Raw genomic sequence first — 22,872 nt, forward strand, 5'->3', positions numbered from 1 at the left:
TGACTTAATTTATATCATAAATATCAAAAATATCATATTATGATTAAGTTCATGTTAATTATAATGAAGAAACACCACTTATAATTCTTTTGTGTCAGTTCTTTAATGTTTAATGCACGATAAGCATATCTATACGCGGTTCAAACTTGATATGCGCAAACATGGCAAAAGTGGCCCAACACGTTTTCTGGGTGAATTAATTAATAGGACATAACTTTTGGATCCAAGTTACTAAAGAAACAAACTAAACGTCTTCTTTTAGCCAATATATTACTGATTGTATTGCATATAACATTTGTGCCATAACTCTTTTAGTTTTTTCCTGAGAAGTCAAAATGCAATTATTGTTACACCCTGTATACTATTTATAAAATTTATTTCATTGCTTTTATACATATTTCAAGTTCCCCCAAAGTTCGATTTCCTCATCTCTCTCTCCTCCCTCTCTCTCTCTCTCTCTCTCTCTTTCTCTGACTCTCTCTTTCTCTTTACCACTAAAACAAATAGATTTCAAATCATTTATATAAAATGTAAAAAGGTGTATAGAATTAAAAAAAAAACGGCTTTAGCATCCTCGACAATATCGTTTTCCTTTCCAAACACCCAAACCAAAGTATTTACTGTTTAAGGCAGCTATAGTAAGCTTAGCTTGATATTATCATATAACTGCAATAAATAGTCAATAAGTCAGTGTTCGTTTCTTAAGATAATGATAAGAGGAAAATATGAAATCAATATCAAAAATTGATCATGTAACGAGGAAAAGTAAAGGGCTGTCATGGTTCAACCGCTCGATGCCAATCATCATCGAATATGCTGGAAAAGAGAGGGAATTACCCAGAATTGTAAACAACAAAGGAGGAGGTGTTTATAAGTCCGAACACAAACACTTTTTCGCGTCAGAAGTTAAATTGTTATGCAAGGAGCAACATCGTAGTACTTGTTAGAAGTTGTGTAACTTGGCTAACGCTCAATTCTTATATTGCATCAGGTGTGTTGGCACTTGGCGTCAAATGTGATCATACACTTAAAATAGCTACTTATAAAACCAGTTCGTACCGGTGCCAACTTGGCTTGAATAACGTTCTCTCAGATGTAGAGTTACGTATTCAGACAAAAGATTATTTTGGGAATATTAAGACGTACAAAGACTTCATTATGGATAAGCTATCAGTTTATACACCAAAACTTTCGTCATCTGCAGAATTGAACTCTCACAAACAATTATCTACAGTGATGGATAATAATCTTCCACTTCGGCGACCAAAAATTGCGATATTTGCAAGTCCTGAAGCGGAATCTGCAAGAGATTCTATTGACATTGAAGATGAAATGTTCCTTGCGGATAATGAAAGTGACACAAAGGTACAAAATGACAGTTGCGTTGGATTGGACATTGAGTTGCAAGAATGCCAACGTTTTCAACGCGAGAAGAAAACAGCTTGGGTGCCGGAACAGAAGGCGAAACCAAACCAGCGGCAATCTGCAGCAAATCACCGGTGGAAGAAAGCAACAATTAGCGCAAGACTTTGCGTGGATCTTACAAACAGGAAGAAAAGTGGTTTAGAATCTGACGAGAAAGATTCTGTTTCGGAGAAGAAGGACTTGATACCAGGTTTAACACTAAATCGTCGTCGTTGGAGAAAAGTTGGACTATGTGTATCTATGAATGCAATGTTGTTGAAAGATGTGAACAAATCTAAACAGGAAAAGAAATTTGAACAAAAAGCAAACGCTGGCAATGATGATTCTTCTGTGCAGATTTCAGAAGACAATATTTCTGGCAGTGGCAGGACAGAAACAAAAACATCCGGTAGGACAATTCCAAGTACGCAAAGATTTGGGAGGCGATTGTCACCACAAGTGAGCAGAAGTTTACCAGATAAATTCAAGCCGTCTCCACCTCCCAGTCCCAGGCGATGTTTGACAAGAAGAACTCAATCGGAGAGTCATTCTCATCTGGACATACCACATGGTCACGCAAAACCCTTCAGAAGAATATCCAGCCCAGCTCTTAGTTCCAGATCAAGCTCACCCCCGTCTTCGACATGTTCTTCTCCAACATTCTGTCGCCGAAAACTCTCTCTCGCATCTGATTCGTCACTGCCGAATTCCCCACCTTCATCAACATGTTCGTCACCAAAGAGTGAAAGAAAGAGGTTGTCGCTGGCATCTGATTTGGAGACAAATAGAAGTATAGTGGAAGATTTGATGCATCAACGGTCAGAGGCAATATCACACCTTAGTAACGAGAGAAATTCCAGATGTGGAAGGAAGAATGTGATGAACTGTGATGAGTCTCCAATTGGAAGACGATCAACTCAAGCTTGGGAACCTTTAAAGGTAATTATGATTTTCAATTTACTTAAGGGCTCGGATAACGACGTTTTCACGTCGTTTTTTTTGTAGGACCTGAGAGAACATCAGACACATCAAATTGCATTCTGAATACGAGGAATGTCATTCTAATATCAAATAATTTATTGAAATTCGGGATATAATACCAATTTTATGGCAATTATTAAAAATTGATATCATTTGAAAATGTTAACCTTTTGTATTTAAGATACAATTTGATGTGTCTCAAAAAATACGTGGAAACGTCGCTATCCGAGCCCTTAACATACATACATGATACATAACCCAACCTTAACAGATAACTATTTTGTGCTCCAAACAGTTAATTGGTGCTCCAAACAGTCGAATACATGTATTATACAATGTTTTGATCGTGTGTATGGAATATGGATCTAAATTGATTGAAACTGTTAGTCAATAAAAACAATCAATGTCCTTCAATTAAATAGATAATATCAATTGAAATATAATACAAGTTGAAAATATGTTACAATAAAAACATGAAAAATATTTATAAATAGATAAGCTAAAAATATACTTTATATTAATATTTTTGTGCTATCATATTATTTCTTGCAGAGTCATGAAGACATCGTTTTGACTGAAAAGTTACCTAAAGCAGACCACGCGATATCAAAACAAAGACTTGAAGAAGCTGAGCTGACAGAATACTACGACATTGCAGAAGGCCATTGTTCCTCTCTGTCATTAAAGGAGTTGAAACAAACATCTAACTTTAATTTACCAGAACTCGTATGCTTAGAGTCAGATAGCATTTCCGAATGCAAAAGCAGGACATCATCGTCTTCAAATGACAGCAGCATAACGGAATCGACAGGAAGTATGAAATCATTTAGGACTTCCAATAAAACAGACAATACCAAATCATGTTCGAAATTTGCTTGTAACAGAACTGATGCAGACATTGTCAAAGACGTTGAAGAAGAGATCCAACAGAGAGTCTCCAGGCGGAAGCAGCAGTTGATACAGCAAGCAGGCGGTCAAGAACACCACGGCAGGTTACAGTTAAGAGCAAGAGCAAGATCAACTGGAGGACAATTACGGAGAGTGCTCTCCGATATGCATGAAAAGCGTACAACATCCGAACTATGGCAAATGGCCGTTGAAAAGAGCAAATTGCAAAGCTCTTATTTTTCACATACAAATACTATGGTTTTATCAGTTCACTGAACTATTGGCTTTGACTCACTGGCTATAATACTCACATATTATGTTGATATCCACTTATTTTCAAAAACAAATCAATGTTGGTGTTGAATGATTTGATCAACTACATGTCCTAATGTAGGCAAATCTAGAAATACCGTTTTGCGCCTCGTATCTGTGAAAATTATATTTCGAAAGCTTTGATAATACTGTAATATTTATATTGCATGATTGGGGTGTAATGTGATATAGGCTTATTTTTAAGTCAATTTAAAAAACGAGCAAGTAAAATAAGCATTGTATACAAATGATTGGAAATAATTAATAATTATGTGCAATAAGTACATTGGACAAAAAGTTTGTTGATGAACTTTTGATTTGGGCCATTCAACTTGAAATCCCGGGGTACTCAAGTTTGGTTTTGGTAGGGACGTGCCGCTGAGAATATGAAAGTGGACCCATAAATATACCAATTTTTCAAGAAATTTGGACCCATTGATATACCAAAAGTGAAAATTTTTTCGACCAAATTTAACCCATATTGTCTTACTTTTTACAAGTTTTGGGAAAATTTTGAACATTTTGGCTACATTAAGGAAAAATTGGGCTATATTCCGAAAAAATTGAGACAATTTTTTGAAAAAAGGACCCATATGATCTTAATCTTCTAGGCTACATAGGGATTGTGAATTTCAAAGGCGGCTTATACCTGAATGGGTGACTCCATTTGAAATTTACACCCCTATGTGTGAAATTAAAGTCAAGCCTTCCATCATTGTCCATAGGGGGTGTATGGATTTCAACTAGAATAGCCCATTAAATTAACTTAGATTAGGATTTAATTTTCGACGCTTTGTCATCTTAAATGAATGATGAATAGATCATTGTGGATTATGTAGAATTTTAGCCTAATTTAATGCTATAATTAACAAAGATTTTTGACGATAATAGTTTAATCATCTTGTAAAGTAAAGCTAATCAGTTTTGATGGAAGATATCAATTTTTTAATATCTAATACATGATATTTGATAAAATAATGCGCCAACATTAGCTAATGCATGTTGGTAGAAAAAATGACGCAATAACAGTTATGACTATAACTTATATAAACAAACACATGATTCAACGAATTGTGTTAAATAGGCCTACATAATAAATGTGGTGATTACATGAACAGTTGTTCCCTTTGTGTCTTACTTGTGATATAAACTGTGTTGTTTTATTGCATAACGATTATTCATAGAACTTCTTCGGTAGTTATATTACGGCCTATAAATAACATTTACTCAAAGTGAACATTATACACGTGAGCAATACGATCAATATTTCGATTAATAGTAAAAAATCAAAACCTTGGAAGAGCGCCAAAAGTACTTTATTGAATATATTGATGATGTAATTTTGTTTTCGATATCACTAGGATCCACAACATGCTCATCAGGGGCACAGTTCTTTAACCCCAATACATTTGTACATTCATTGAATGACCTTTTGAGAATTTGGGTACAAAAACTCATTCTCGGCAACTTGGGGTCAAATTTTGTACTATGATTGTTTAATTGAGGTTATTGAACTATGCCATTAGGATGAGGCCATTGTGGTCCATAGGAAATGTTGAAGCACAGACCCTAGTTGAAGCTACAGATTTGTTTTTCTGTTAGAGAAAGGAAATAAATTTATCTGTTATCAAAAGTAATCAATTTTCGCTATTATTAGATCATTATGTTCAATAATGATTGATTTAAGCAGAGGTTCCTCGATATTTTGTAGAACATTTAATTTGATGTTATAAATAAGTAACTATATATTCTACAAGAAGTTAATAATTGGTTCTAAGCCAGTACATTGTCAATAAATGACATTAAGACCAACTTTATGGTTTTTGGGTACATACCAAAATTATTATTAAGGGCTCGGTCACCCACCTTTGCACAGTATGTTTGAGGGACCTGAGAGCACATCAGACACACCAACTTGCGTACTGAATTAAAGGATTATACACCCCAGTGTCTGATATTAAATATATGCCTTCCATACGGGGTTGTATAAATTTCAACTGAAGTAGCCTGTTAGATTAACACTGATTAGGATTAGGATCAAAATTTAATTTTCGACGCTTTATCATGTTAGATGAATGAAGGTTTATTTTAGCCTAATTTAATGCTATAAATATGATAAAAGATTTTTGACGATAATAGTTTAATCATTTTGTAAAGCTACTATTACGTTTTGAGGGCAGATATTTTTTTATAAATATCATATACATGAAACATGTGATACTAGATTATCTGATGAAATTATACGCCAATATTGACTAATGTATGGTAGAAAAAATGACGCAATAATAGTTAAATATGTTAAAAACAAATTCAACGAATTGTGTAAATGAATAATAATAGGTGATGATTAGATGAACAGTTATTCCCTTGTGTCATACCTGTGATGTAAACTGTGTTGTTTTATTTCATAACGATTATTCATAGAACTTCTTAGTTTATATTTACGGCCTATAATATAAATAACATTCACAAAGTGAACATTTATAAACTCATGAGCACTACGATCAATATTTCGATAACTAAAATAGTAAAAAATCAAAACCTTGGGAGAGCGCCAAAAGTACTTTATTGAATATAATGTAATTTTGTTTTCGATATGTTGAAGCACAGACCCTGGCCTACAGATTTGTTTTTTCTGTTAGAGAAAGGAAATAAGTTTATATGTTGACAGAAGTAATCAATTTTCGGTATTAGTAGATCATTATGTTCAATAATTATTGATTTAAGCAGAGGCTCCTCGATATTTTGTAGATCATTTATATTGAAAACAATTTGATGTTATAAATAAGTCACTATAATAATACAAGAAATTAGTAATTGGTTCTAAGCCAACAACGTACCAAAATGATTAGGTTGCATTTGAAACCATGGTCTTAAGGTTATACAATGGATTTTTCAAGGTCTTAAGGTTATACAATGGATTTTTCAAGGCTTGATTCCAGAGGGGCGTAAGTTAATAATAGAAACAGCCTTGCTCAAGCGTACTTGGTGTATCAATCTACATGCACAATGTCCACGAACCTATGAAACCGTGGCACGTGAGTCATCCTATGTTGCAGGGATAGGGAGGGAGGGGCAACCATGATAGGGGCTGCCGGGGTGGGGGAGCCGGTTTTCTGCAATTTTCCTATGGTAGGCCTATTTTATAAATTTTCATTTTTTTAAATATTATCCTTAGATGATATTTGTCGTGAAATAAATCAATGCCGCTATAGGCTATAATTATGCCTAGTAGGCCTACCCTGATTATGCAATATATACAACAATAACTACAACAACAATAACAAAACCAACAACCAATATCTAATTTGTAAAAACTATTCATAGGCTTATATAGGCCGCGCCTATTTAGACTAGTAGGCCTATTCATGAATTATTAAAAAAAAGCCGGCAAAAACAATCAATCACTGCAGTCAATAAGAAAGAAACGAACAAGAAAGAAGGCAGAAAAAGAGAAAAGTAAGAAAAAAAAATAGAATTGGACCACACAGGGACTCGAACCCGTACTAGTTGACCAGCTCAAAACTATTACAAAGTCGACAAGAGTATCAGTCAAGCGCGCTAATCGATTCCACCACAGAGGGAACTTACGAAAACTGATGGTCTCAAACTGACTATGATATTCAATAGTGCATACAGGCTGTGATATTCAATAGTGCATACAGGCTGTTATGATAAACAAACGCATTGCCCGCGCAAAGTCGGACGCATCGATGACGAAAAAAACTCGTTTTTTTTGCAAAAGTAGCTTCAATTTGGAATGAAAATCAAATGGTAGAGTAATCGACAGACAGTTGAGAAATAATGTTGGTAGTTAAATGTCAATTAACGTTCCACAATCAAGATATCGATAATGTAAAAAGCAGTTTTTTCTCAAGCAAGATTCTCGAAAATGTTCCCCCAAAACGGGCTTTTAATATTTAATCGGTACTGTATTTGGTTCTTCCCCATGGCAACATTATTTCTTTGATCGATTTGTAGTACAATACAAAAAAGAAGAAAACAATCACTCGGCGTGGTTTTATACGGGGCGCACATTTGAAAAAAAAAACCGTCATGGAACGCGTTTTGATCTTGTGAACATGATGCGTAAAAAGGCTTTAAACGAAGGAGTCTCAAATTTATTCTAAAATTTGTATAAACACACACAAAAAAATGTTAAGCTACATCCAATGCAGCAACATTCACTCGCTGCGATATTTGATTACTGAGAAAACTCTAGAACAACTTTACGTCTTTTATACGTTTTTTATACGTTTCTTTGTGTAACCTTAAGGTACATTATGCGTACATGTATTAAAAAAATAAAATAAATGTAGATATTTATATAGCGCTTTATGCCGTAAACAGCCTCAAAGTGCTTTACATTTATTCCGCCGTCACTAGAATATGTCGGAACCACGTTCGCAGCCTACAAGTGGCGCAGGGTCCATCAGTACAACGACTGTGACTACCCCTAACAGCTTCCCATTGCACCTGGGTGGGATGAGGCAAGCGAGGCAAAGCGCCTTGCCCAAAGGCGCAACATGGTGGGATGGGGAATCGAACCCACGCACGTCGAGCAAGCTCTCGGATTATGAGTCCAAGGCCGTAACCACTGAGCCACCGTGCCCTCCACGTGGATAAACGTTTTAATACAAAATTTCTGGGGAGCTTACGTAAAACATAAAAAATAATATTCGAATTATTGGTGTACTTTAACATGTTTAAAACGGGTCGTAGGGAAGCCTGTGTTTGCACTCAAATATTGACACAAATAAAATCGACACACGAGAGGAATTATATGGGTTCTATATAGGAGACCCCAAGGGTTTATGGGGGGGGGGGGGAGGTGTGATTTCCACCCTATCTGCATGATTTTTTAGGGAGGGAGGAAAACGCTCAACACTTTCGTTTTGTTAGGTCTTAACACAAGAACCGCATGGAAATTCGATTTTTAAATTTGGTATACGCTGCAGGTTTTAAAATTAGAATTTTGTTTATTTCAATCGGTCTCATATCAATTATTGGGCTATTCTATTTCAGTTGATTTCCATGCACTCCATATTGAAGACATGACCTTAATCTCCAACAATGGGGTGAAGTTTTTAAATGGAGTCATCCATTCAGGTAACCCCATTTAGAATTCACACTCTCAGTATGGAAGATTCAGGTCATGTCTTCCATAGGGGGGGGGGGGTGGATTTCAACTAGAATTTCCCAGTGCATGCTTGCTGTTTAAGTGCTGCTAAAATTCATGAAGCTTCTGCGATAATTGCACAAGTCATTTGTTATAATTTTGAGAACAAAGCACAAACCATGGCCATGGTTCAGGCATGCATTTAAACATATTTATTCACCAACAAGAACAAAATGATAATGAGGCAACTTAAAGGAGTATTTCGTGATCCTAGCATCTTCTTTTTATGACATATTTCAGTAGATATCCACGAAAAAAGCTTATTCCCAAAATTTCAGTTCAGAGGATGATACTGTGGATCACGAAATGCCCGTTTAATGGGAATAATCAGAAATAATTAGGAGGATTAGGGCCTATGTATTACCAATGCATGATTGAACCATATTTTATACCTGTTCTCAAAATTACAAAAAACGACCTTTAAAAGGCAATTATCGTACAAGATCGTGAACAGAATTAAAGGTATGGAATCATAGAAGTCGTTACGTTTAGACACGCGCCCTTCATGGCTGAATTTATCCTTACCCCGGAGGGGGTTCTCCCTGCATGGTTGAAGATGTACGGGTATGTGCCACGGTTTGGGGGTACTTTTTCAGCGATTTTGGTATATCGATGGGTGGGTTTTCAGTGAAGACCAATTTTTTGATGAAGCCTCCCGGAATCAGAGCTTTAAATAATTATGTATGGAAATATCAATTTCCTGTGGCATTTTGTTTCTTTATTATCCACAAAACAACATTCTCTCCGGGCATTCTCTACATCAAGCAATATATATAAATATTAATAATAAATTGCACTTTAACCAAATTGAAACGAAATTTACCTTATAAAGATAGTACAAATTAGTGTCAACATTAACAACGCCGAGCTGCTCCAGAACAATGGAATTTATATCAACATAATTAAATCCGTAAAGAAGTTTAGGAAATTTGAGTCACTTATTTTACATTGTATTACAAGTTCAATTGTGCATTGTTTTAATTAAAAGTTCCAATTATGCAGTTTGACATGTTTAATTAGCAAAAAAAGCTGCTCGAGTTAGTCAAGTTAATTGTTTCTTTGAGTTTCAAGGAATTCAGATTGAAAACCACGTGCTCTTCCATTTGTAATCAATATAAGGGCCTTTCCCTGCGTCATTCAATTCGATTTGAAGAAGTTAATCAATATCGAATTATTGATGTTCACAACTTAAATGCAATAGAGAATATGAGACTGATGTCGGGAATGAATCTCACGCAAAATTCCCAAAGACAACCCGTTTCCCCTTTGTCCCCAAATATCCCATATTTTGCTTCTTTGCCCCTCATAGACCCCTGTTTGCCCCTAAAAGACACCATAATTTTATTGTCTTGTTCCGTCAAGACTTTTTACACTTTTTGTGAAAATATTACTGTTTTACCTAAATTTGCCCAAAAGACTTACGTTTCTCTTTAAAAAACCCCCCCTTTTTTTTAGCATCTGACCCCAAAAGAATCCCTTTTCAGGATGTGCCACTCTTAATTTGAAGTGTTTTTACAAGACGAATAGAATAATTTGCGACCATTTGTATGAACAGTAGTTGATTAAGAGCAGGGGGCTGGTGGTTATTATCTTTGTACAAGAGACAAGGGAAATCTCCTGGGTTTGTTTTGGCTTGGTTCTTTCTCGGGCATTTTCATGAGTTTTTTCGTGGCTAATAATTATATCTTTGTTGTGTGTCTTTTTCCCCCACCAGTGCGAAGCACAGGGAATAAAAAAACAAAAAAAAACAACAACAAAAAACACACACACAAACAAACCTTCTACGCATTTTTTCTGATCTAGAAACCTTGATCTCCGAGGATACAGGATGTCCCCTACCCTACCATCTATAAACTAAGACGTATGTAGGGTTCAATTGCAAAGATATCGGCTCATATTGTAATTTGCCTTGGCCGACATCCGACACATTTGGTCGTGTTGATACACAGCTGAGTACTTCACCTACACGAAACATGTTAAATCATATTTAACGATGAATCAATTTATTTATTTGGTTAGAACTGAAAGACATGATCAGAGGGGCTATGACCTGAAATGAAAAAAAAAAGTAACTTGTTTTTTAAACCAAGTGATGTTTTGATCTTTTCCAGTTGTTTGCTTAGATTTTAGAGTAGGTTATACATAAATGCAAACCTCTTGCAGGTAAATATTATGGTCATCCATAGGTGATTAACCTGGGAGCAACAAAGGCAAATGATTAAAGGTGGTTAGACCGATTGTGCCACATAATGTTTTTTTTTTTACCTCGCACGAGGCCCATCACCCAAATATAATTAACTTATTCTAATTTTGGTTTAATTGCTCCAGCGGTTTGGTTTCGTATCACAGAGTTTCCTGGGTATTTCCAAACTATATATCGTGTTTTTGTTCATATCACTTTTAAACAAACCATAACAAACTTTTAGTTGATTCTCTTGGTCGGGCTGACGTCACAAAGGGGAATTAGCCTTGTAAAACCAGTGTGCGAATGTGCAGTTCCCCTTTCTCGAGCTGGTTGCTATGCGCGCGTTTGTGCAAAGGGGACAAAGGGGACAATGTTCCCGGATGTCCGACCGAGTGAATACCAAAATTTGTATTTTGATCGGGTTCAATTTTGGGATGGGCCGTCAATCGGGTCACCTTTAATTAAGGGCACAGTGATTAAGGGGTGTTTCGACGTTTAATTTCTTGCGTTTTTCAGTGCTGTAAATAATGGGAAACAAACGTAATGTTTTCACTTCTGATTTTCAGCTGAAAATTTATTCTTCAATCCCAACATGTATAACATTAGATAAAAAGCAGGACCAGATTTATCTTTTTCAGGACCCTGTGCGAGGCTAAAATGTAGGACCCTCTGGATATCTAGATCCACGTACACACCCACCCAAGCCCTGTAACCTAATTCTCATTCTAAACCAGTGCTTCACTAAATTGTTTCACTTTCCTCTTTTTTTATTTATTTTTAATTTTGTTGTATCCTCCCATAACCAAATATGGGCCCCCTGGATCTTGGGTCCTGGTAAGTTCGACCATGTTCATAAGATAAAACGGAGGTAAAGACAATAAGAATTTGCTCTATATAATTTCGAATAGATTAAGAACATGAAGTACAGAGCAACAAGAGGGGGGGGGGCGGCGGGAGATGTCCACCATATGAGAAACATTACATCAAAATGAGGATAGTACTATAAACCGAATGCATAAAGAGGGTTCCATATCCACCTATGTGCTTACTATCGAGCACAAAACATGCAAACATGAAGACCGCCATCCACAAAAGTTTTTGGGGTTTTGAGCAAATCATCGATACATAATTATAGTTATAAAAATTATACGAAAAAGTCAACCTGCAAATGTGTGTCTCAACCTCATTAGCCCAGTTGGTAAAGCGCCGGACTTTGGTACAAATTCATGTTTTCAAAAGCGCTCGATAGTAAGCACATACGAGGGTTGGTCAATAATATCCCGCAACCATTATTTATCTCCGCTCATGCATGACTTAGATGACTGTTACTTACGATCAATAAAGTTTGTACTTTTGTCTTTCAAAACGCACAACAATTAGTATCAGAGTACCTTTAATTACGTAATCTCATTTGCATAAAGTCATTGCTATATGTGCACTGACAATTGTCAACATTGGCGAGAAATTTGAATTGGCTTTGAGGAACGTGTAATAAAAAGAAGCAGAAGTAAAGACCAAAGCAGTTTACAAGCCTTATTTTTGGTATGAGGTAATCTGAGTATATTCGATTGATAATTGTGAAAGAAGAAATGTATCCGTCAACAGATGAGGAAAGGGACCATCTTTGAACTTCACCAAAAATAGGCCTATAACAACAAGCAAAAATGGTGTGAAAATCGCGAAAAAGAGCCCACACGGCAGAAGAAAGAATCCAAATTATCTCCAAAATTTAACAAAACCAAATATGGTTATTGGTATGGTATTAGAGATCATAGTCAGGACAATAGAATTTGTTGCAACAAAAATAGAAATATGCGCATGCGTTGATGGTATGCATGATTGAAAGTACCAAAAATGTATGAGAAAAGTAAAAATTCATCAAAAACGCGCTAAAAATATGACTAATACAAGGTTTGCGGAACAGTAGCTGTGTGAGTGAATTGCTATACCAAGTCTAATGCTAAAATTAGACACACCTTTCGAAATTCAAATTTCTTATTAAATCCAGAGCCTCTCTATGGTGTGCTACTTTAATTACAAAAACAAGACCTTTTGAAATTAAGGGTTCATTAAGAAAGAAATGTTTATGGTATTACCACTGGGACCTCCCTTTTTATAATCAGTAGATACCCAATCAAACCAGGTACCATTGGTTAAATTTTGTCATCGATTAATCTTTCTATCTCTTATTATGTAAAGAACAATGGGTGATAAAGCCTACTCAAAATTGGAGATATTCAACACGATTTCTTTTCTTTAATAAAAATGGTATATGTCTAAAAAGAGTCCAGCATCATGCCTATGTTATCGGTTTATAAAGCTGCAAAAGCCGTGCCAGATTCTATACTTTTATTCTCGAGATATTTGGAATTATGTAACAATACCTCAATTTGGTGCGAGATTTTCTTGACTACTTTTCACCATAAATCAGGCAGTGCCCATACGCTATTGTGCTTATGCTAATGTCATTACGTAATCAAGCATTCAGCATCGCTAATACATATTCGTTTTGAAAGACAAAAGTACAAACTTGAATTTAGCGTAAGTAACAGCCATCCAAGTCATGCATGAGCGGAGATACACCATAGTTGCGGGAACTTATTGACCAGCCCTCGTATATGCGAACTATCGAGTTTTTACGGTATACTAAACAGTGGATATTCTCAAGAATTGTGTTTTTTGCGTATTTCTGAAAATTGAGATCCGACCATATTCACGCATTAGATTCAGTTGTATCCTCACAGCAACCAATAAGCCAGTAGGTGATCTGTGTTCCTTTTCCCTGGATGAAAAGAAAAAAAATTACATTAATTCACTTTTAATGGAATAATATTTAAAAATTCTTTTGGAAAAAATATGTTACTTTTGATGTATAATTTGGTATGTAGATGTTTGTGCCAATGGCCTTATCTCTTATGACTTTATTTAAGAATAAGTTACGATTTAATGACAGTCGGAATCATTAAACTATCAAAATTGATAACGCTGTATTATTATATTTATCTTAAATATCACTTCTAATATTAGCTTTTGAATTGTTAATAATTACAAAGTAATACACAATAAGAAATTAAATCATACTTCTTTGCATGTTCAAGCCATAATATGTGATTTGCTCCACAGCGAAGTCCTAATTTTTTCCTCGAATTTCCACTTTTGCATGATTGTGATGCCCAGTGACATACTAAAATACCATGTCAAAGACTTTAACTAAGCCTGAAGTGCTTTAATTACAGTAAAATTAAAATATTCAACCATACAACTCCACAGTGGTAAAGTGGTGTTCTTTCATTATTTCGACATAATACCCCGGGGGTGGGGGGGGGCACTCAACTTTAAAAGTGACGGGTATGTGCCTACCGGCGTCGCGAAGTAGGGGCCTATCGGGTACAAAGCGTTATTTCAAAAAAGGGGGTCATTGGGTACAAACAAAATAAAAAGGGGGTCATTGGATATAATATTTTGAAAAAAGGGGGTCATTGAGTATAAGATTTAAAAAATAAAAGGTCATCGGGTAGAAAATGTTGAAAATTTCGGCATAATTTTGAAAAAATTGAGCAAGATTTGAAAGTTTCGGCATTAGTTTTTGGCATTTTGATGATGCTATTCTAGAAAATCTAGAAAAAAGGGGGTCATTAGGTAGCCGCAACCAAAAATAAAGGGGGTCATTGGGTAGCCGCAACTAAAAAAAAGGGGGGTCATCGGGTATGACTTTAAAAAAAAGGAGGTCATCGGGTATAGTCGACTTCATAAGAGGGTGCCTATTGACAGGCACATACCATCACTTCAAAGTTGAGTGCCCCCGGGCATAATACAAAACAGGACCAAGGTTCAACATGCTACAAAAACGGCACCTTTGAAATGATTTACCTTCATTCTTGAAGCAGATTCATCAGGATTGTTCATAGTTCATAAGATTGATAAAGGTTCTTTTTCAGATCCAATAAAATGATACTACTCACTCAGAAATATTTCAATTCCTATCAGGAATCTTGTTCACTCTGATACTGGTGTTTCTAGATGTTTTTAGAACCGGCAACACTTCTGTCTGGTTTTGATGACGTCACCAAACTTTCTTGTTGCCGAGAATTTATGACCTGGTCATAAATGTTGTCCAATTTTGTCCAACAAGAAAGTAATTGGTGACGTCATCAAAACCAGACAGAAGTGTTGCCGGTTATAAAAACATCTAGAAACACCAGTACCAAAGTGAACAAGATTCCTGATAGGATTTGAAATATTTCTGAGTGAGTAGTATCATTTTATTGGATCTGAAAAAGAACCTTTATCAATCTTATGATTTATACCTTCATATCTACGTGTCCGCGAAGCTCCATCTGAAATCTGTCGAAGGAATCAAGAATCTGCTTCGTAGAGGAACTTATGTGAATTTTCAAAGCTGAATATGGAAAAAGTGAAAGTGTGAATTTTTCTTTTATAAAGATATTTTACTTCATTATCATTAAATATTTATGATTATGATGTAAGCTTTTAAAGCATGTCGGTTTTTGTCGTCACCGTCTTACAACTGCTTGGCATACGTGACTCTTTGGTTTTAGGAAGTTGTCATGATTCACCTTTTTGATGAAAACATTCATATCAATACATTTGTATACTTTTTATATCAAATATCTCAAATTTATTTCCCCCCATGATTTAGCATGTGCAATTCACTTTTTTGTGGTCAAAATTGAACAAAACTACCCGAATCCATTCCCCCTCAAATATTTTATCAACGAATATTGAATTACAAATTGTGACTTGTATTCTCCACATCAAATGAAGTTCAAACTTTATTTACTTTAAAATGCTGTTTTAATAATTGACATTTTTGGTAAAAAAAGGTAACAAACATCACAGAAACTGCATTATTCAACCCAAATATCTCAGCCTACGTCACTTTTCAGAAATGCCAGCCGGGTAAAATGAAAAGATCAGAGTGTGTAGATACATTTTTTAAAACACCATAAGAAGCTTTGTCCAAATATGTTGCACGAAAACTTCAAAATCACTATGTGTTCTCACTAAATCTATGTATTTACATGCATAAAAGTGGAAAAATCCAAATAATATGCATTTCATGCTGAAATGGCATATGGTTTCTGGTCATAGGTAAAAAAGCTATGGGCACAGAAATATGTCACTGTTACCTTTTTCAATTCAAAGATCAAGCTCAATACATTGATATACATTTCTTCAAATAAATACATTTCCCCCCAAAAATAGAATAAAAATGGGCATGTTTGGCAAAAAATGATAAATATCGTGAAAAAGCATGTTTTAACCCAAATTTTGTCTCAATATGGTATGATGGAATATTTTTGTTTACAGATTTAAAATATTCATATGCCCTTAGATTGCAGTCAATTTTATTTCGAAGTTCCGGCTACTTATATTTGCCATTTTTGGGTAAAAGTTGGGGGAAAAAATCACAAAATACACATTTTCATCCAAAATATCTCAGTCCACGTCACCTTTCAGAATTGCCAGCCGGGGTAATCAGATAGGGGTGACTCTCCTCTTTCGAAATTATGGCTACTTTAATATTTGCCACTTTGGGGTAATTTTTTTTTTAAGTCACAAAAAAAACCATTTTCAACCAAAATACTTTTCAAAATTGCCAGCCGGGTTAAACAGATAGGGGAGACTCTAACGATTAATTGCAACCCGGCTGGCACCATTTTCAGAAACTGTTGCACGGCCTCTCTACTATTTTATAGAACATTTGAAATACATTATCTTACCTTCCCCAGTGGATTCCATTCTGGATGTTGTGTTGACAGTGTCTCCAAATAAACAATATCTAGGCATCTTAAGACCAACAACTCCAGCCACACATGGGCCTGTGTTTGAAAGATACACGTAGAAAAATGAAGTGGTTTTGAGAGAATATGTTGTTTGTTGTACTTGTTTATGTGAATATTTATTGTTTGTTATTTTTAATGTCTTCACGAAATTTAGAATAAAGGTATTTTACATACTCCAGCTTCACATGGACCTGTGTTTGAAAGATATACGTAGAAAAATGTAGTAGTTTATGAGATAATCTGATGATTTAGTTTTTTGTATTATACTTATTTGTTTGCTTATTGTGGTATGTTTATCATTTTTATGTTTTGACGAAAGTTAAAAGAGAAGACTTGTCCTAATACTGCCAACTATTATATAGCTAAAGACAAGAGGATGATAATGATGATGATGAGATGAGGTGAGATGATGATGATGATGATATGATGGTGATCATCATCATCGTGACGACGTTGTCGACGACGACGACGATGATGATTATAATAATGAAGATGTAGGTTATGAAGGTAGAGAAGAGGATGAAAAAACGTCAGCTGGTAATCAAACCTGAGTGCACACCGGCCCGAAGCTGTAGTCGCTTTTCTGGTACATGTCTTATCTTAAATGTATCAACAGCTTTGAGTAACGCCAATGACATCTTAGCTATCTCTTTTGCATGTGATAAACCATTGGGTATAGGTAAACCAGAGACAACCATATAGGCATCACCTATTGTTTCAACCTGAAAAATAATTAAATTTGTCATCAAAGAATGGGAGATCAAACGTCAAAAAAACTAAGCAATTAAATTCTTGTCCTATATACAAAATATTAGAACAGTGTAGCCTCTAAAGGTTAGGGCGTCCAACTCATGATCGCAAGTTTGGTTGTGGATAACAAATGGATAAGGGCACCGTCAGGACGTGTCATTGTACGTGTCATTTTATCTCGCTTTTCCACTCTACCCAGGTGTATAATAGGGAGCTATTAGGAGTAGCTTTGAACAAATGAAAAGGCGTTATTTAAGCATGAAAAATGGGGCTGTGCACTTTAGATATCAAGCCCCACATTTTCTATCAAACAATTATGTTACACCATCTCCCGACACACCTCAATTAATATTTAGCCCGTGTGGTTTATGCAGACCCCTACCAGACCAGTCTTTGAATTTTGCGAAAAAATATTCCATATTTAATGTCAAGTCTGTATTATTGGAAACCGAATAATCTACCTTATAAACGTCAAAATTGCCAATTATACCGTCAAAACAGGTGTACAGATCGTTTAACAAGGCAACGACCTAAAATAGACGTGACAAAAATATGATCATAATCAAAATGTTGGTTTTAAACATTGTTCGGTATCATGCTCATAACTTCCTCGGAAGTAAAGCTATTTGAGTTAAATGTGAACACTATGTATATGGGTAGGGTATTATGGGGGTGGTACTGGTGTATAGGGGGAGGGTACGGGTCTATTGGGGGCTGTGTGTGATTGTGTGTGAGGGGTGCGTGGGGGTGCGTAAGGATTAAAGATTAAAGACACCAAAGTGAAAATTAGTATTGCTTTTTTCATTGTAGATTACGTATTGGTTGATGGATGTGATGGTGTGTTGGGGTGTTAGTTTATGTGTGGGGTGTTTATACCTGTGTGGTGGGGGTGCGTGGATAGGGTGTGTGAGTGCATGTAGTACCTGTGTAAATATTTCTGTTTCTTTACACGTGTGGGCGTTAAAAGTGTATAAGCAGTGGGATGTGATGGTGTTGGGGGGGGGTTGCGCTGGTGGGTGTATGTGGATGTTAGGTGCGTATGTGCATATTTCACTTCGGAAAAGAGCACCTGCATTGGAGTACTAGCGGCAGATAGTGACGTGAAGCCAACAATATCACTAAAGAATATCGTCACCATTTCAAAGGTCTCTGGGTCTACGGCATTTCCACGCTTTAGTTGATCAGCAACAGATCTTTAAAAAATAGATTTTATTTTATTGCATGTATTTCTATTTTGATTGCACTAATGAAAACAATTTATGATGTACGTCTACACTGTTAGTTTTAGCAGGATCCATGTGAGAGGTATAAACAACGTATAAAGACTGAAATGAATGTTGTCAAGTTGTCGAGCTTGAGGGCCGAGTGCACCAAATCGGCATAACTAACTATGACATAGTATCTCGATCTATACCACGTCATAGCTACTCCAGATCTCCGTGTCTGTTATTCTTACTCAAATAGTATATTTCCGAGCATACCTGGCTTCAGCAGAATAACTTCAAGAATGACAGTCAATGAACTCATGTAGTCATATTTATTGGCGAAAAACCTGGCAAGCGACTTCAGCAGAATAACTATCTCACTATAATGACAGTAAATGGACCAGTTCAATTCTTTTCAACGTGGTGAGTTGTTATGTTAATAATAACAATCCATAAAGTTATGTCATGTCATGTACCAGTATACAAATATTATACAAATATTGACTGCTATGAGGGGCATGGTTAAATTTGTAGGCCCGCGGTGATCTCAAAACCATGACTATGCCCCGATGCGTAGCCGAGGGGTATAGTCATGGTTTTGAGATCACCGCGGGCCTATAATTTTAACCATACCCCGAATAAAAAGCAGTCAATATTTGTTTTATATACCAAACCGTAAGATTCTTGTCATCTGTTTGGTTAAAAGCATCGATTTTGGAAAGAGAAAGTAATAGTTTCAATGCGAACGGCACAGACGATGTCCACGTAATTATAGCGCGCGAAAACATTAACGCGTGCGTAATATCATTTTACGCTGGGAACAAAGCACACGCAGAACTATGCCCGCTTTTGCGGGCATAGTCAAAATTATGCCCGCTCTTTTAACCAATCAGATGGCGGGAATCTTTGGATGAGGTATATAATGACTGCTATGAGGAGCATGGTTAAAATTATAGGACCAAGGTGATCTCAACACCATGACTATTACAAAGTTGTTATTGGACATTGATGGAACTTTGAGCGAACGGAACAGTGTCATCCTTAACAACAAGAGGATCGGGTAAGTAAACTTTTCATTAAAGGCACATATTTTGTTAACTTAATCAAACAGTGTGTTTTGTTGTGCATTCTGAACTGAATCTGGGTAAAATGTGTTTTTGGCCTTGAGTCATTACGACTCGTAACAACATTCACAATTGATCAAAACTAGACATAATTACTTTGGCAAAACTTCGTATAGGAGAGTTTCTGCTCTTTTCTTCTCTTCCAAAAACGCTGCTGTTCTATCTTCTACAAGTGTTTCTAGATTGTTGGCATACTGCTCCATTCTGGTCAGTAAGTTGTCTAGAATGTTTTCACTGTTGGATTCCCTGGAATAATTAAAATGATAAATTAATTCATATTTCTTCGCAAATTTCGAAATCTTTATATAACCTGTGAGGTGTCGTATGCAAGCGATTCACCGTAGTACTTCCAACATGGTTGTAGTCACTCAAAAGTGGAACTTGATAACGGACATTAAGTGGTGGGATCAAGTGAACATGTACTCACTTCATGAAAAAAAATATCACGACTTGTGAGAATTTATATATCTATATAAATAATTATTGAGAGCCGTGAAAGAATGTTATGTCTTTCTCCCAATAAAACCACGCTATTATACAGCTCCATTTTTTCCCCATTTGTATCTTATTATGACATAAACAATAGGGCATTTTATTTATCATGAATTAAGAGGTCAATAATAATTTTATTAAGTTTATTAAACCGGTCAGGGAACTTTTTCAGCGTTAAAAGTTCCCTGACATGCAGTTACGAAACTGAACAAGTATGAACTAAACTTGAACCTACTTAACTGATAATACATCGAAACAAATGGAAATCTGTACCATTTCAAAAACAAACCAAGATTACAGAGTGGTCATGTTAAAATCACATTAATCATTTCTGAGAGTAGTATTCACAGGTATATAGTATTAAAGGGGAATATTGGAATGTCATCTTTCTCTGGGTAAGACCAGACAGCAAGCCAGGCGCAGGCCACAGCTAAACAGTAATATGAGAAGGTTCATTTCACCTTGAAGGCATGGATAGTCTTGCAAATATGGGATAACTTTCCCCTAGGCCATCCAATATGCCAGACTTAGTAGGACGACAACTGGTATCTACTGGTCAGTTTATACTTTTATTTCCACATCTGTTATATTTATGTGGGCCTTTAAAAATGTTGATATGTGAGTCTGTTTATTCGCCCCTACACTCGGAACTGTCACGCGCTATGGCCCTCAAACTTGGTGGGTAGGTGCGAATTGGTCTAAAGCAGAGCAAGTTTGCATTTGTTAGGTCATCCAAGGTCAAAGGTCAGGTCAAACTTAAAGTAGCTCTGATCGGGGAGCATGAAGGTCATATGAGGTGAAAGTTCAGGTCAAATTCAAAGTTGCTCGCATTGGGGTGTAACTTAGTGAAATGATCCCTGCACTTGGGGAGTTTAAAACCACACAGGTCATCCGAGAGCAAAGGTCAGGTCAAATTTGAAGTTGCTTCGATCGGGCTGTAACTGCAGGGAAAAGGATCACTGACACTTGGGGAGTATGAACCGTCGAGATCATCCGAAGTTGTTAACCATTCCGGTTTACCAACCGCTCCCGTGCGGCGAAACAGCTCCCGTTAGTATTATATAACATAGTAGAACATAACGAAATATTTTTCCTTGCAATATAAGTAAAAAGGCAGTATTTATTATGTTGTTTATCTACAGATACTGCATTTTTACTTGACGGAGGGAATTTTGTAAACAAATGGTACTTGTTAAGTTTACGCAAAGCTGCCAGTAGAGCCTTTGCAGGAGGACGGTCGTCAGGTCTCTCAGCCCAGCAATGTTGCACCAATTGCATCAGTTCTTGAGTTCCGTCGTTAAGGTTCACAAAAGGTCGAAACGGTGGGTCACTGACTTGTTGCAATTTATTTAAAATCTCTGTGAAAATAAGTGTTTGTTTAATATTATTTTTAATATACATCGCAATCACCTGTTTGTTTTATGCTTTTATTAGAAACAAAGCTTTGTTGGGAATGCTTCTGGCAATTGGGACACACACACGCTATGATAAAATAAATCTTTACAACCCATTTGCAATGATTTGCAATCGCCATTGTAACTTCCGATTTTTGAGAGCCCTTTTGGGACACTTTGACCTCTGACATATCGGGAAAAATGCTGTAATTATTTAATATTATGTTGATTTGTTATTGTCATTATGTTACCATTAAAATGTTTATATAATTAATATATATGATAATAATGCTTTTTGTGTTTGTTTTCATTCTTGCAAAACATTTTAGATTGCATTTTGTACGCACAAAAACAAATATTTCTGAATTTTCCAAATAGGTCAGAGGGCAAAGTGTCCCAAAACTGCAAATACTGTCTCACAATGCATTGCAAATTTCCAATGCCGATTTGGCTTATTGCCTTGGATTTTTCAAATTGTTATATAAATACCTACCTTCCGATCCAAGATTCATTCGTTCAGTTTCAAATGGTGGATTTCTTGTTGTTATTTCAAGCAAAATCATCCCGGCGCTATAAATATCACCTTCCTTCGTCGGGGGTCGATTTGCGTCTCGTAGAATTTCAGGTGCTTTCCACAATAATTCTGAAATAATGCAATCAAATTAATTTATCTCTTAATTTTGAAATAGCTATCTTATTTGTTAAAATGATCGTACGGAAACTTCAGGAAGTCAGACTTACACCAATTTTACAATCGAAACATCATGTACCGTAAAACCTCGTCTACTTGCATATAGTGTTTTTGATGAAAGCTAAATTAATACGAAACAGCCGTAAATATATCAATACAATAGATTGGTCTTACAATGGTACTCGTTTGTATATGGTTATAGCAGTAAATTATTTGCCGAAACTCCACAATTCTATAATTTTGTTGATGGATGGCACCTGGATTAATTTAGCTTTCATCAAAAGCACACTATATGTTTGTAGGCGAGGTTTTACGGTATTCGTGTCAGCCGGCCGACATCTTAGAGGTTTTTTGAGCAAACCAGATACTGTAATTTTACTAAGAGCAGAGTCAGTATATTATAATCAACCCACAGTAGGCTACTATGAGGCACGGCACTTTGTGGCACTTTTGCTATGTT

At 36.0% G+C, this 22,872-nt stretch overlaps 2 protein-coding genes across 2 annotated transcripts in view; one reads left to right on the top strand and one right to left on the bottom strand.

Moving 5' to 3' along the window:
- Positions 1–1,134: 1,134 nt before the first annotated feature.
- LOC140150605 (uncharacterized) lies at positions 1,135–3,903 on the top strand. The gene is made up of 2 exons (XM_072172656.1): positions 1,135–2,343; positions 2,938–3,903. Exons 1-2 carry the CDS (start codon positions 1,159–1,161, stop codon positions 3,547–3,549), a joined length of 1,797 nt encoding a protein of 598 aa, XP_072028757.1. The 5' UTR covers positions 1,135–1,158; the 3' UTR covers positions 3,550–3,903.
- A 9,668-nt stretch (positions 3,904–13,571) lies between these two features.
- Positions 13,572–22,872, bottom strand: part of LOC140150606 (atrial natriuretic peptide receptor 1-like) — a 31,322-nt gene continuing 22,021 nt past the window's right edge. The window contains 9 exon segments of the mRNA XM_072172657.1: positions 13,572–13,731; positions 15,257–15,348; positions 16,694–16,792; positions 17,304–17,478; positions 17,968–18,036; positions 18,576–18,699; positions 19,932–20,081; positions 21,517–21,685; positions 22,215–22,364. Coding sequence (XP_072028758.1) covers positions 13,663–13,731; positions 15,257–15,348; positions 16,694–16,792; positions 17,304–17,478; positions 17,968–18,036; positions 18,576–18,699; positions 19,932–20,081; positions 21,517–21,685; positions 22,215–22,364 — 1,097 coding nt within the window. The 3' untranslated portion in view covers positions 13,572–13,662.

Source organism: Amphiura filiformis, chromosome 4 (genome assembly GCF_039555335.1).
Source record: "Amphiura filiformis chromosome 4, Afil_fr2py, whole genome shotgun sequence".
In the NCBI taxonomy this organism is placed as follows: domain Eukaryota; kingdom Metazoa; phylum Echinodermata; class Ophiuroidea; order Amphilepidida; family Amphiuridae; genus Amphiura; species Amphiura filiformis.

Bases quoted from the DNA above. Each gene is read 5' to 3' on its own strand.
- LOC140150605 (XM_072172656.1), top strand. From the start codon at position 1,159: ATGGATAAGCTATCAGTTTATACACCAAAACTTTCGTCATCTGCAGAA. The intron at 2,344-2,937 runs GTAATTATGATT...TATTTCTTGCAG, and splicing joins AAGCTTGGGAACCTTTAAAG to AGTCATGAAGACATCGTTTT.